Source organism: Mus caroli, chromosome 12 (genome assembly GCF_900094665.2).
Source record: "Mus caroli chromosome 12, CAROLI_EIJ_v1.1, whole genome shotgun sequence".
Taxonomy (NCBI): Eukaryota; Metazoa; Chordata; class Mammalia; order Rodentia; family Muridae; genus Mus; species Mus caroli.
In genome coordinates, this window is record NC_034581.1 from 105,893,423 (window position 1) to 105,908,571 (window position 15,149).

Consider the following 15,149-nt stretch of genomic DNA (forward strand, 5'->3'; position numbering starts at 1 on the left):
TCCGCTAAGCGGAACTCGTGGCTCCCTGTGCACGCATACCAAGACCACTCTTTCCAGGCTATTTGGAACAGCAAAGTGACCCCGCCCCTCTCTCTACCGGCCCGGCCCCGCCCCCAGCACTGGAATTGCCGGGCCGAGGCGTCCGCCAGCGGATTTTCCGCGGTTGCGGTTGGTGGAGCAGGCAGAGTCTGGGCGGAGCCTGCGACTATTTTAGGAGGGCCCCTCCAGGGTCGGGACTAAGGCGTCCTGTCCTGGACACAGTAAGTGACCTCTGCCGCTGTGCCTCTGTCCCTGCCGCTCTACTTAGCTTCCCTTCCAGTCCTGACACAGAGTGTCGGACAGGATTCGCCGGGGGAATGGCCCTGAGTGGCCAAGGGGACGCGGGCGGGATATTTCGAGGTCCCTTGACCTCCAGCCTACGCACTGCTAGGGACTTACAGGCGTTACTCTGAGCCCCTCACACCAGGGTCCGGAATCCCCGCGCGCAGCGAAAGTTTCTTAAGTGTTGTAGGGACGGGGACAAAAGCGAGAGAGTCTCAGGTTTACAAAAGGAAGGTCCCAGCACCCGCGGGACTCCCTGTCCGGATGATCTCTTGTGGGGCAAGAGTCAGTAAGTTAGTTGCAAGACCAGTGAGGTTCTCTGTGGTGTCTAGAATTGAGGGAGGTGACACCATCCAGCCACCAGATGCAGCTGTCCCATGTGTCTCTGAGACCCCTTCGTGCCTCCGCGAGCCCAGCTTGGTGATGCTTTAAACAGCATCTCATCACTCCTGTTGCCTTCCCCCTCTGCAGTCAGGGATACAGGGGAACTTGCTTTCTAAGGCCCACCCAGTGCCAGGCTTCTGATTTTGCCGCATCCTCTGAGCAGCACTGGGATACGAGTGAGGGGAGGGCTCGTTCTCATTTTACAAATGGGAAAACTGAGACCTACTGAGGAAGGACATTGTTTAGCCCTAATCCTGGTGAGAAGTGTAGCTGAGCCCACAGCTGCTCCTCCCTTTTATACCAATAGCCTCTGACACTGAAGGGCAACTGGGGCCAGACATTCAGGTCAGCAGCTCCATCAGCCAGGCCAGCCCTTATGGGTGTTTGCCATGCGAGTGGGATGGGTTGGCACGGGCTTTAAAAACTGCCTGGCCCTATCTCAAACCTCATGAGGTTAACGAGAGAGAGGGCTCTCTCTGCTCAGGGCACCTGGTGAGGGTGATAAGAGCTGGGGTAGAGGAGCCCAGGCTTTCTGTCCAATCAGGGTGCTTTACCCATGCCCCAGTTATGAGATAAGCCCCTCAGGAATTGATCCCGAACCTGGGCAGTTGAGCTGGTGGAGGCAGAGATGGTGTGGGAAAGAGCCCTTAAAGTGTGTTGTGCTTGGGCAAGCACCTCCCCTCCGAAGTTTCCGGTTCTCCTTTGTGATGGTGGGGTCTTCCCACTTGCCTTACCCCGCGGGAGCTGTTCCTGGATCACGCCAGGTCATTTTGAAGAACTGAAGCTACAGCTTGGGGTTTTTATCCTTGAAGGATGATGGGGCAGGGAGGTGGCTCCTGGTAATGGGCCACACCATTTACCAGAAAGGCCCTCCTCCTGCCTGCTCCCTCCCTCCAGGCTAGCCCTGCTTCCTCGGTGGTCTTCCTTGCTCTGACAATCCACACACACAGTCAGGGATGTGGAGGCCTGAGAAAAGCCAGTCCTTTGAGGGAGATGTTCTCTGGCCTCCAAGCTCAAGCTAGTGACCACAAGATTGTTTTAAGCTAAATAACATATTTGCTGGGGAGAGAAGAGATGGGATGGGCACCCGGGAAGGGAGGGGAAACAGAAGGCCTTGTGAAATTGCATCACCCCATTTGGAAACAAGCAGGGTAGGCTGCAAAGCGGGCCGTGTGGGTTCCACACTCAAGTTGCTGTGTGACTTCAGGCGGGCCTGTGCTTTGCTCACGAGTAAAAGGTTACCTGGGGTCGTTTGCCCAGGGTCTGAAGTCTGACCCCCTAATCCTAAAGCAACGCACTACCAGGGACAGGCTCAGTTCCTCTTGTGGTCCCAGGACAACAGCTGTATCTTTGCTTGTGGTAGATTTCTGTGACCCCAAAACTAAATAAAGACCCATGAAAGGAGGCAGAGGGAGGGGGGTGCTGGTCTCAGGAGGAAAGGTGCTAGACTCTGTGACCAGTGCATGACTGTGAACTCTTAGACCTGTTCTTGCTGTCCCAAGGAGTATCAACCTGTCCTGTCTCTGCCCCTGGTGGAGTCAGAGAAGTACTTGCTGGTCATGGCCTTTCCCTCTAGGAGGCTGCACTGACAAAGGAGGGTTTACCCAGGTGCAGAGGCTGCCCCTCAAACCTGGAAGCTCTGGAGCCTCCAGTCTCTTCCTTGCCTAGGGAGACAAGCTTTGAGCACTACAGTTCTTGTGGGCACGGAGTGGGGAAGGTTGGGGACCAGGAGTTGAGGGGTCCTGGTGTTTTTACAGGAGAAAACAGAGGGGACACTGTTGGGGCTGCGAGCCGCTGTGCACTCAGGTCCGTACATTGTGGCCTCTGGTGTCTTCATTTCCCATCTCCAACCTGCAGGCCTGAGCCAGGGTGATGCTGAAGATGGTGACTTTCTTCCAAGGGTTTCCTGGCCAGCAGTCTGTGCCAGGGACCCTGAACTTCACTGGAAGCCCCCAAAAGCCACGCTCTACATCCGAGGCTGAATCAGAGACCTCCATGTCTGAGGCGTCCTCTGAGGACCTAATGCCATCCCCGGAGGCTCCCGATGGGGAGGAGGAGTCTGCGAAGAAGAAGGAGAAGAAATCCAAAGGACTGGCCAACATGTTCAGTGTCTTCACCAAAGGGAAAAAGAAAAAAAAGGACCAGCTCAGATTATCAGATCAGGAAGTGCAGCCCAAATCCAGGCCCGAGTTAGATGATCCACTGCCCACAGGTAGGCTGTGGCCGCAGCTGGGGCTGGAACGGAAGGAAGGGGTTGGTCCAGGTTTGGGCAGTGTAGGGGGACTCATAAGCCAGTACAGCCAGGACAGTGGGCAGGTGAGACAGCTAAGCGAGCCACCAGTCTGGGAGAGGGGGTTCTCTGCTGCGGTCCTGTATGGGACATTGGCCTCTCCCTAGACCACAGCCTCCTCTTGTCCCTGGGGATGTGTGTATCGGTCTGATGTGGGTTTATGGTTTCAGTGGAGGAGCTCAAGGAGACCCTGGAGCGCGGGCGGCTGGAGGTGGCCTGGCAGGTGCTGGCGTTGGAGAGGCAGCTCGAGGCTGCGGCAGCGGCGGGTGGCACAAGCAACGAGGAGCTGGTGTGGCGGCAGAGCAAGGTGGAGGCTCTGTACGTGCTGCTGTGTGACCAGGTGCTCCGGGTGCTGCGGCGGCCGCTGGAGGCAGCGCCCGAGCGGCTGAGCCAGGCGCTAGCCGTGGTGTCGCAGGAGGAGCTCGAGGACCGGCGGGCGTCCGGGGGACCCTTGGCGGCGGCACTGGAGGCCACGCGCCCGCGGCGATGGCTGCAGCGGTGGAGGGACGTCGTGGCGGAGGTGGCAGCGGAGCGTCTGGACGCGCAGCCAGCCATGGCGCCCGAGGGCCGCTCGGAGGCGGAGAGCAGGTTCCTGCACATGGGTCGCACCATGAAGGAGGACCTGGAGGTGGTGGTGGAGCGGCTGAAGCCGCTGTTCCCAGACGAGTTCAACGTTGTGCGCACCTATGCCGAGAGCTACCACTACCACTTCGCCAGCCACCTGTGCGCCTTGGCGCAGTTCGAGTTGTGTGAAAGGGACACCTACTTGCTGCTGCTCTGGGTGCAGAACCTCTACCCCAAGTGAGCAATGCCAGTGGGAGTGGGTGGGATGTGTCCCCTCTGCAGGGAGCGGTGCTGAGACACCAGAGCCAGACACTTGAGCTGAAAGCCACCGGTGCTGGGGTCTTCGAAGAGAGAGAGTTGGGAACTGTACCCAACAGGTTGGCTTTGCGCTTCTATTTCCCGGACCTTTCCTGTTCTGCTGTTGGAGAAAGGAATGAACAGAAAATGGACCCTGTTATTCATTCTCTAGGACCCCCCCCCCAGCAGAACAGGGATGAAATCGAGTAGGAGGGGCTGTGACAGAGACATGGAGACACAGGAGAGGCCAGAGCACAGGGCTTGAGAAGAGACCTGGTCTGGGGGAGTCAGGCAGTATTTTGTGTTGAGTCAGTCCACATTTTCATGGGTGTACAGTCAGTCAGGGAAGGGACAGAACATTCAATGAAGGAGGAGTGGGGAGGCCAGCAGCATTCCAGGCAAGGGGAGTGATATGCAGGCAGCTGAGCTGAGCTGGTGTGTCTCAACAGCCCCAAGCAAGAGAGGTAGCAACCAGGGAGTAGCATTAGGTATCCCCCTCAAGGAACCCTTCAGATGGAGTCACCCCAGGAGTCCATTGAGACCTGAGCACCTTAGGTGGGAAGGAGGCTGTTTGGAAGGACAGTGAGCACTTGGCACTCAGCTGGGCCAAGCCTCCAGCATCCTTTGATTGGCCCAGGCTCCATGGTCCCAGAGCGTGCCTATCATCCACACCCCCCGGGGGAGAGTGACTTGTGGGAACATCACAGCACTAGAGACGGGGATGGGATTCTTACTGATTCCTCAGACCTGACTGTAAAGTCTGCAGGAGGAAGGCTGGCGGGTATGGACAGCCTGGGCAGTGTGTGAACAGATTGTTTGGTGCTGAACCACCCTCCTGGGGAGGTGGGGGGGGGGATGTGGAGAAAGGACACAACAGGGGTGGTAGATGAAGAGCCAGCAGGACACAGGGAAAACAGGCAGGGACTTCCAAAGATAGCTGGGCCCTGCTGTAGCTCCTGCAGGTTTGCCCTGACTCACCAGGAAGTGCCAAGCACTTATGCCCCTGCCTGATCACCTGCTTCTGTGATATTCTGGGGTCTCCTGACTTAGGGTGTAGCTGCAAAGCAGGAAGCTAAGGCTAGCCTGAACATGGAGTCCAAGGGAGGCATGTTGAGGCCCGGGAGGACCAAAGTGTGGCTCAATGCATCCAAATGGCTGAAGGGCGCAGAGAGGGTCCTTCTTAAGGTTCTTGGCAAACAAAGGGCCTTTAGGAAGTGCCAGGGCTGGGCAGGTCCCCTGGGAACTCTGGGCCACTTTGAGGCACCAAGAAAGCGCCATGGAGCTGCTCCAGGGCAGCCCATCTTGTTCAGCAGCAGAGGCTGACCTGGTAGGAGCAGAAGGACAGGCTGGCAGGGCCAGTGGGGTCAGAAGCTGTGCTGTATCCGTGTGAAAGGGGAGGCCCGGTAGACAGAAAGATCAGATTTGAAAGCTGGCTCTGGGGTGAAGGCATTGTTTGTGGCCAGGCCAGGTTTGAAGCAGAGGGAAGGAGGGAGCTCCTTCAGTGAGCTGGGCAAGGGAGAATGGGGGTGGGGTAGGGTAGGGGGCTGGTGGGGGGTGCAGGGCAACTCCCAAGAAGTCTGGGAAACTAGTTTAAAGCAGGGGTGGATGGGGAGGCGGGTAAGAAGATGCAGGATGACTTCATCTTGAACTAAACTGGAGTGTGGTCTTACATGAAGAACCCACCCTGGTGTGGGGTCGCGGGGTCGGGGTGGAGGTGGGGGGTGGGGAGGATCAGAAGCTGAGAGGTGGCTGAGCTAAGCTACAGGGCCGGCCACTGCTGGGCTGTGTTCTCATGCCAGTGTTTCTCTGCCCGCAGTGATATTCTCAACAGCCCGAAGTTGGCACAGGAGCTTCAAGGTGTCGGGCTTGGGAGCCTCCTGCCCCCAAAGCAGATCAGATTGCTGGAGGCCATGTTCTTGTCTAATGAGGTGGTGAGTCCAAATGTTAGGGGTGGGGCCGGGGAGGGCCAGGTGGTGAGAGGAGGAAAGAGAAGAAACAGGACACTGGGCTCCCAGAGTGTGACAGCAGCGACTTCTGAATGAACTTGGCAGACAGGCTTAGTGCTACTGTGACCGGTGTCTTTTCCCCTAGACCAGCGTGAAGCTGCTCATGGCCCGAGCTTTAGAGCTGGAGTCTCAGCGCTGGGCCCAGGATGTGGCTCCCCAGAGCCTGGATGGCCACTGCCACAGTGAGCTGGCCATCGACATTCTCCAGGTACCACTAACTGTCCCCCTCAGTCCCATGGTACACAGGGACAGCCACAGCTTTGATGGGGGTGGGAGGAGCTCAGAGCTCCGGGCCCCCGGGATCCCGCATCCTCCCATGCTCTGCCCAGGCCCAGCCCAGAGCGGGGCTGTTATGCTATGCTCACCCACTGCTCCCTGCAGATCATTTCACAAGGCCAGACTAAGGCTGAGAACATCACTTCAGACGTGGGGACGCAGATAAAGCAGTTGCTGCTGGTGGAGCTGGCTGCACTACTGAGGAGGTGGGTGTATCTATAGCCCCTGAGGAGCCCCTGGCCCTCCTTACACTTAGGGTGGGGAATCCAAGCTAAGTCAGTCCTTCCCTTCCTTCGTCAAGTACAGCGCAGCATCCTCTGCCCCTGTCTGAATCCAGGGAACTGCAGCTTCCAGTAGGGTGGACTCCACAGGGAGCTGGCACCTCCTGACCTCCTTTGTCAGCAAAGCCCCCTGGCAGAGCAGTTTGTAGCTTCAAAGAAGAGATACCACCATGAGGAAGGGAGGCTCCTGCCATCCCTTCCCATGACACCCTCAGAATTCACTTGTTTTCCTCCCCACTTCTGAGAGCACCATTGGCCTACAAGGACACCCTTTGGCCTCCCAGCTGTAGAGAGGGACTGGGGAAGAGGAGGGACCTGGGAAAGGAATGCAGACCCCGGAGTCGGGCAGCACTTTCTCACGCACCCTAACGGGACCCTGGCTCCTCAGGTTTTGCAACTTCTAATATGATGTTTAGGAGTTTATGGCCCCTTCCCAGCAAGCCGCAGACCAAGGGAGTGGCTTACGCGGTCTCGGGGCTTGGACTGCAGCTGAAGGTGTCCCTTCTGGTTTTGTCAGCTACCAGTGCACCTTTGATGAGTTTCTAGAGAAGAGTAAACTCCTGAGGAATTACAGAGCCAACATCATGGCCAACATCAACAACTGCCTGTTCTTCCGGTGAGAGTGCTGGGCAGATTTGCCTGATGGAAAGACGGGCAGATGGGAAGTGGAGCAACTCGGGGGGGGGGAGTGGATGGGGGGAGTTAAGGGTCATGAGACTGTGAGGAAATGACTGGGCCTGGAGCAGCCACAGCAAAGGGGTGGGGTGCTGAAGGAGTCACCAGGATGCAATCGACTTATTTATTAGTTTAGCCTTATGATAAAACCGTGAAGCAGAACACAAGCTAAGGGTAGACAGCTGGAGATTTGCCAAGGGCAGGAGGGGATGTGCCTGGGGCATCCAGGGGAAGACACGGACTGGATCCCGAAGGGAACGGGAAACTTGCTGAGCCCCCAGAGAGCAAAGACCTAATGTAGGAGGCCTAGTCCAAGGACCAGTGCAGGACGCCGCCCGCCGCAGGCTGAGCAGGCTGTCACGACCTCCTCCCTTCACTCTCCAGGACTTCGGTGGAGCAGAGGTGGCAGATACCTCATGATTCTCTGAACCGCCTGCTGGAGCCTTTGAAAGACCTCAAGGCCCGTGGCTTCGACACCCTGCTCCAGAGCCTATTTTCGGACCTGAAGGTATCAGGAGCTCCATTCTCCCCTGCCTTCCTCCTAAAGTCTGGCACAGGAGGGGGAGGCAGGGAAGGGGGTGTGGTAGAAGCTACACACACACACACACACACAACTGTGCCTCAGACCTGTGAAAGGCTCAGCTGGGGAGATGCGGTGTTCTTGGGGATGTACAAGTGATGCCCCCCTGAAGTGCTCTCTGGCTGACCCGCCTGACATCCTCATTTTGCCTTGGCCTGGGAGGGTCCCAGGGCTGGGAGCATCTGGGGAAGACGGAGCCCTTTCCACCCCATTCCTGGCCCCCAGTTCCTGGAGCTCAGGATCTTTGATAGCCAGATTCCATCTTGAGGGTGGGATCGGGGAGGTACTCAGAAAACACAGAAGAGCATCCCTGCTCAGCCTCAGGACTGGAGGTGCAAAGGGCAGCCAGTGGGTAAGGAAAGTCCACGCATAGGGTGACCCTACATGCCCTGGCACAGGGCGCAGCCCAGCCAAGCACAAGGCCTTGTTTATGCAGGAATTTATTTATTTAAGAAGGAGGCAGTGGAAAAGCCCTCAGGGCTGCAGACAGGCTCATTTTGGCTCTCCTGAGCCACAGCTGGGTGACCTTGGAAGAAGGGTACACTCAGACTGCCTCTGCTTCCGATCTGAGAGCAAGGACCTGAGAGCCAGCCAGCTCCTGGAAAGCCCTTGGGACCCTGCTGGTCATGAGTGTCTATGTGAGGGTGTCTGCGCTTAGCCGCCCTTCCTTTCTGGGTGTGACCAGACATCCTGCCTCTCGCCTGTCCCAGCCGCTGTTTAAGAAGTTCACACAGACCCGCTGGGCAAAGCCAGTTGAGACCCTGGAGGAAATCATCGCTACTGTGAGAGGCAGCCTGCCTGAATTCTCAGAGCTGCAGGACTGTTTCCGGGAGGTGAGGACTGGGGGATTGGAGAAGTCTGGACACCCACGCTGACTAGCAGTGTTTATACCCCACACCCACGTGTGTTCACACATGCACGCAGACATGCAGACACACGTGCTCACACTTTTGCCTCTATGGACTGGCTGGGTTTCTGCCTTGGAAGCTTCAGTTCCGGGGAGGAGATGGCTCCCTAGGGGTAAGTGTCGGGCGGGTGGCTCACTCCCTCTGGCATCTGCTTGCCCAGGAGCTCATGGAGGCTGTGCACCTGCACCTAGTGAAGGAATACATCATCAGGCTCAGCAAACGGCGCCTGGTCCTCAAGACGGCCGAGCAGCAGCAGCAGCTGGCAAGGCACATCCTGGCCAACGCGGATGCCATTCAGGGATTCTGCACTGAGAATGTGAGCACCACCCACCCGCCCCCACACCCCGCCCCGAGAGCCCTGGACAATCCCACAGGGCCTCTTCAAGCCTGGGTATCTACTGCTCTAAGTGTCTCTTAGTGTCCCTTAGGATAAGGGACATCATCCTTCAACCAGCCCTCTTCCTTCAGGGCTCCACTGCAACCTGGCTGCACCGCGCCCTCCCTATGATTGCTGAGATCATTCGCCTGCAAGATTCCAGTGCCATTAAGATCGAGGTGGCCACATATGCCACTTGGTACCCTGACTTCAGGTAAGCACTAGAAGCTCCGAGGAAATGGTTTGCCAGGTCCCCACCGTGACCCTGAGCATGCTGGGACTAGAGTCTCCTCATGACCCACTCAACTGTTAAGGCTCCACAGTCGAGGTGGGGTTACGATGTCTGACCTACACCAGGTGCTGACTTCATGCCAGACACTGTGTTGGGACCTCAAGCATTCGGCACTATCAGAGCCCATGAAGGCTGGCACTGCTCATCGTTTGCAGCTGAGGCTTAGGGAGCTGAGGGAACGTGACCAAGTTAGTATAACTAGTCGTGACAAGGGCAGGTAGCATGTTCCCCCACTCATGTGCTGAGCCTTGTGTGATAGTGCTGTACAACGAGAAAAGTGAGTCCAGTATCTATCACTCAGCCTGGAGGCGACTGTGTCTTACACCCTCATGTTCCTGTTAAGGTCCTGTCTGAGGACCTGGCGAACCATGGACAGTGTTCCTTCCTAGGCCAAGTCCTCTGATATTGCAGTTTGAATTAGCCTTGACGCGGGTTGACATAGCTTAGCCTAGCCCACCTGTGACTAACCCACTCTACCTGTTCGCTCATCTGTCAGCATATATTGACCTACACACACACACAAGCCCCCATCCACCTATCTACTGGTCCATCCACTAGTCTATGTGCTTACCCACTCTCCTATCATCCACATATCTGTCTACCTGTCTACCCACTTCCCTGTATAGTTGTCTATCTGTCCTCTGCTTACCCATCTATCTGCTCTTCTGTTGTTCTGTCCATCCTTCCTGTTACCTATCCATCTTCTGCTCACTTACTCCCAACCTGTCCATCCATCCATCTGTCCATCCATCATCCATCCATCTGCCCATCTGTCCATCTGTCCGTACATCCATCTATCTGCCCATCCGTCCATCTGTTCATCCACCCATCCTTCCATGTAGTTACCCATCCATCCATTTGTCCATCTGGTCATCCATCCATCCATTCATCTGTCCATCTACCCACCCATCCATCCATCTGTCCATCTGTCCATCTATCCATCCATCTGCCCTTCCATGAAGTTACTCATCCATCTGTCCATCTGCACATCAATCTATTTGTCTGTCTGTCCATCCATCCATCATTCATCCTTTCGTGTAGTTATCCATCTGTCCATCCATCCATCCACCCTTTCATCCATCCATCCATCCTTCCATGCAGTTACCCATCCATTCATCCATCTGTCCATCCATCTGTCCATCCATCTGCCCATCCATCTGTCCATCTGTCTATCCTTGCACCCTTCCATACAGTTACCCATCCATCCTTGCACTCTCTCATCTACCCACCTGTTCACTTACCCTTCTCCTTTGATCCCACCGACAGCCCTTGATTAGTATTCTGAATACTGGACCCGCTGCTGCTCTATGCTGCAGGATGCAGTGAGGTACTGGGCAAGCTGGGTCCCAGTCCTCTTCCTGTAGCTGACAGCCTGCTGAGGGCTAACCATGGATGAGACGATCAGAAAGAGAAAATTCCAAGTCCTAGTGAATTACAGGGACTGCTGACCAGAGAGTGCAAAGCTACTTAGAGACATGACATTTAGCTGAAACTTAAAGGTTGGGAAGGAGTTGGCCACCTCAAGGGTGTGAGGAGAAACATTCTGAGGTGACAGCCAGTGGAAATTTGAGTCTGGTGGGCTGAAGAAGGGAAGAGCCAGGGAAGGCAAGGCTGCCTACTGGGCAGAGCAGCTGGCTGCAGGTTCTGTGGCCGTGTCTGGAGTCAGGACAGCCATCAAGGGCTGTGAGCAGGAGTGTTTGTGACCGTGGGGCTGACAGGGTGTACTCTCTCCTTGCCAGCAAAGGCCACCTGAATGCCATCCTGGCCATCAAGGGCAATCTACCAAGCAGTGACGTCAGGAGCATCCGGAACATACTGGACATCAACACGGGAGTGCAGGAGCCTCCCAGGCCCCTGTTCTCCCTTATAAAGGTTACTTAGCTTTTCCAAAGGTCTGATATGCTAATGAGGCCCAGGGGACATCAGGCACCATGCCAGTTGGGGATGCTCAGTGGCTCCAGCTCCATGACCCATCATCAGGCTCCCACATTCTGCTGTTGTTTCTGCCCAGCCCTGGTTCTGGAACAAGATCTGACCGCCAAGATCGCACAGATGATGGGTCCAGTGGGGTCCAGACCTCACTGAAGGGAGCTGACATGTGAGCATGCAAGAGATTTCTTGTAAATGATTATTCATCTTGGGTAGAGTCACCTTTGTCTACCTACACTGTAGTCTGCTTTTTAAACGGTCTGAGTAGCCCTGTCCAGCTCCCTAGGACCAGGGGCGAAGCCTCATTTATACCATTTCCTTCAGCCCAGGGATGTCATGAGATAGAACTAAAAACAAGGGAAGAAAGAAGAAATAGTATCTGACCCAAGGCCTGGAAGCAGGCCTGTGAAGTGCCCATGACAGAGCTAGACCCTGCAAAGTGTCCCCTGGTACCACTCAGCTAGGAGGACCCTCTTATTCACTCCCCATGGGCTGCCCTGCCCCTCTGTGTGTGTATGGATGTGTTTGGGAAGTGACCCTGGAAGCCTTGGCAGAGCAGGGACCTCCTGGGTTCTCTCAGATCAAATCTTCTTCCATTTAGGAATAAGTCAAAGGCCACCGTCTGGAGTCCGGTGGGAATGCAGGGGTCTGGCAAGTGCTTTACTAGCTTCCTGTTGGTGCTGTACCAAACTTCCACGGCAAGTGGGCTTGAACTACCACTTTTCCTTCAGTTCTGCAAATCAGAAGTCTGATACCGGACTGAAGTCTAAATGTGGTCAGGGCCCCACTGCCTCTGGAAGCCCCAGGGAGAATTGTTTCCTGGTCTTTCCCAGTCTTTAGAGGTTACGCACATCTTTTGTCTGAGGACCTTGTACCTTCAGAGCCAGGGACAGCTACATATGTTCCTCACACCACCACAGTCTCCACTGGTTCAGATCCTACTGTGACTTAGGATCCCCGTGACTGCAGTGAATCTGCCCAGAGACTCAGCAGCCACCACATTAACTCCAGTCCCAGCTGCAACATTAACTCCGTCACCATATAGTCATTGGCTCTGGGGACCAGTGGATCCCACGGGGCTACACTGGAAAACAGGAAGGCAGTTTGCCATCAAGGCACCTGCTACTCCACAGGTCTGCTCCTCTCTAGCCATGAGAGCCCTTCTCGGCACTGACCCAGCCTTGACTCTTCATGATGCGAGGCTGGGATCTGAAGCCTCTCCTCTGTCCCCTCTCCCAGGTACTTGCTGGAGCTGGCCAGGGTGAGCAGTGCACACAGCCTTTGTATTCTTGTAGACGATAGCTTGTTGATGACATTAATATTGTTAATATTATTTTTATAGTGTTGGTTTTGTATGCGTGTACTCGGGACAGAATCCAGAGATTTCTTTTTTATATAGCTTGATATTAAACAGATTTCAAAAGTGACTGTGGAGTGGTTTATTTGGGGAATTGCAAAGTTGGGGGAGGGGCCGAGCTGTTTCTAGCAGCTTCTTCTACCTCCTGCGTCTGCAAACCCTCTCTCTAGTTCTGGTTCACTTCACAGTTCTGGCTTCCCAGCTCCTAGGGTCCAGCCTATAGTACGTTTGCCCCCTTCCAGATGTAGACGGATTCCTTCGCCCCTGCATGTCTCTTTGCCTAGAAGTTGGCAACTGGTCATCCTGAGGCTGTGGGGCAGAGCTGGTGGGAAGGTGAGATGTGGGATGTTATCATGTTAACTCCATGTTTGGACTCGGTGAACAAGAAGTTCCTGGTTTACATGCAGTGGGAAGGGCATGACGGCCTCCTCCTCTGCATCCTGGTCTGGACCTAGGATTTGAGGCAGAGCAGAGTCTCTAGGGAATAAAGGAACATGACAAACCCATTCCACAGAGTTCAAGAATTCAGGGGTGTGGTGAGAAATTAGTGCACCCCTCCCAGTGTCCCAATGAGGGACATGTGGTGTTTATTTGTGTGTGTGTGTCTGTGTGTGTGTGTGCCTGTCTCTGTGTCTGTGTGTCTAGCTGGAGAACTCCATGGGATGGGGATGGGATGAATCCTATCATGAAGAGGGAAGACGGGCTGGCTAGAGAGCAAAAGGACAGCTGGGGCAGGATCCCTCGGTGCCACGCCACCAACTGCAGACTTGTGCTGGTCTCAGGCTCCCTCGCAGAGCTCAGGGAACTGGAGTCAGACATTCTTGCCATACCTGGGACCTCCCATTAGTGTGAGAGGAGGGCTTTTGGCTGAAGAACAAGAGGAAACTAAGCTTCCGGGTCAGATGGCCACACACCACACTGAGCCCCCAAGTGCCAGGGTGCACACATAGAGGATGGCAGTGTGGGGTGTCTCCAGTGGCTCCTGGCTCTCCGGGACCGTGAGGACCATGAGGCTCGGCTCCGGTCACTAGCCTAGCTGCCTCGTCTTCTTCACCGGTCATTTCTCCAGGGAAATCCCATGAGAAACAGAATTTGCCCCCAGAAAAGGGAAGTGAGTCATCAGGCCTGGGGGCAGAGGCTCTGTACATCAGGCCTGCCGGCTCCCGAATGCTGAGCTGGGGAGAGGTCACCCTGTATGATCTCACTGCTGTACATCCGTCCACCAGGGCCCACACGGAAGGGCTAATCTCCTCAATGCCTACTGTTCTCCGAGGCCCACACAAACACCAAGTAAAAGAATAGTTAAGGAAAGCTAGCACAGCAGGGTGCCAGTTGAGAGATCAATCGCACAACTCTAGCCAGAGGGGCCTGGCCTGAAGAGAAGAAGGTTGGCTGGAACCCCAGACTTGAGGAGCCCCTAGCGCAGACCCGGACTGAGAGTCACCTGGACAAAGGTGGGAAGATGGAAACTGGGAACAGCCAGGCTGTAGGGGGAAAGGCGGTGGAATGATGGGGTGAAAGCGAGGCCTGGGAGGGAACCCCGTCAGGAAGACAGGCTTGAAAGCAGTGCATTAGACAGACCAGATTCATTCCAGCTGTAAAGGGAGGGTTTAGAGAGTTTGAAGAGAGGATTTAGTGACTTGTGACCTGGAGGAACCCCTCAGGCTCTTGCCTTGAGAATGGGAGGCAGAGAAGAGCCCCTGAAGACGTCATAAGGAACACTGATGCTTCCAAGGGGAAGAGGAGGGTTAGGGAGGATTCTGTCTCTGGACAGAGATGGCTTGTGTTAAAATCAATTTATCAGCCTGTGGTCTGGAGAGCTACTCCAGAGGTGAGGAAGGCCTTGGGGGGCTGGGAGGCCGGGAGCCTGGGGAACACATAGAGGGACTAAGCCAAACTCAGTCTGAGACATCTGCAGAAAGGGACTGTGGCTCCTTGCAAGACTAGAGTAATGATGGTAGTGCCCTCGGTTAGTTTGTTGGGAACCAGGGCTCCACTCTCGCTGTTCTGAGGACATCATGCTGCACAGCCCTGTGGGGTGGGGTTCGAGACTAGTAGCCAGATCTCTTAACGGCAAGGTCCTTTCTAGGACTTTATCTGAGCCGTAGGCCAGCAATTGGGCAAAATGACCAGTCAGCCACTTCCATTGTTGAAGCAAAATGCTGGAAACTCCCAAAGTGCCCATCAGAGGGCACCTGGGATAACCTCAGCACAAGGAAGGTCTGTGCAGCTATGAAGAGGAGGGAGGTCCCTCTATGCTGACTAGAAAACTCAGATCGGATAACAAAGGGAGAGCACGGTACACAACGTTTGTCATCTTCAAACAAATGAAATCGGAAGATAAATATACGTTAAACGTGTGTGTTGCTGGAGTGATTTCATGGTGGAGCCCTGTGTAGATGTTGGTATTTTATACTTAAATGCTTAATTGAGGGGATGAAAGTTCTTGGGGACCCAGGAATGGAAAAGAACAATGACGTTCAGTGTAGGATGGTCCAGCCACTGTTAGCATTTGGTGGGGGTAGTTACACCATAGCCTGAGGTTTTCCCAGCCATGTTCAAGTGGCTCAAGTGCAGACCAAGAGTGATGGAGTTGGGTTCAACTATTTCAAG

The 15,149-nt window shown here is 55.1% G+C and overlaps 1 protein-coding gene across 1 annotated transcript; it reads left to right on the top strand.

Moving 5' to 3' along the window:
- Window positions 1-12,606, top strand: Tnfaip2 (TNF alpha induced protein 2). Its single transcript, XM_021179366.1, has 12 exons — window positions 1-260; window positions 2,563-2,917; window positions 3,166-3,796; window positions 5,673-5,787; window positions 5,948-6,070; window positions 6,244-6,344; window positions 6,937-7,035; window positions 7,479-7,602; window positions 8,385-8,507; window positions 8,743-8,898; window positions 9,051-9,172; window positions 10,990-12,606. Exons 2-12 carry the CDS (start codon window positions 2,578-2,580, stop codon window positions 11,129-11,131), a joined length of 2,076 nt encoding a protein of 691 aa, XP_021035025.1. The 5' UTR covers window positions 1-260; window positions 2,563-2,577; the 3' UTR covers window positions 11,132-12,606.
- Window positions 12,607-15,149: the final 2,543 nt, after the last annotated feature.

Coding starts and splice junctions, on each gene's coding strand:
- Tnfaip2 (XM_021179366.1), top strand. CDS start 2,578: ATGCTGAAGATGGTGACTTTCTTCCAAGGGTTTCCTGGCCAGCAGTCT. Junction 2,918..3,165: donor AGATGATCCACTGCCCACAG/GTAGGCTGTGGC, acceptor TTATGGTTTCAG/TGGAGGAGCTCAAGGAGACC. Junction 3,797..5,672: donor GTGCAGAACCTCTACCCCAA/GTGAGCAATGCC, acceptor CTCTGCCCGCAG/TGATATTCTCAACAGCCCGA.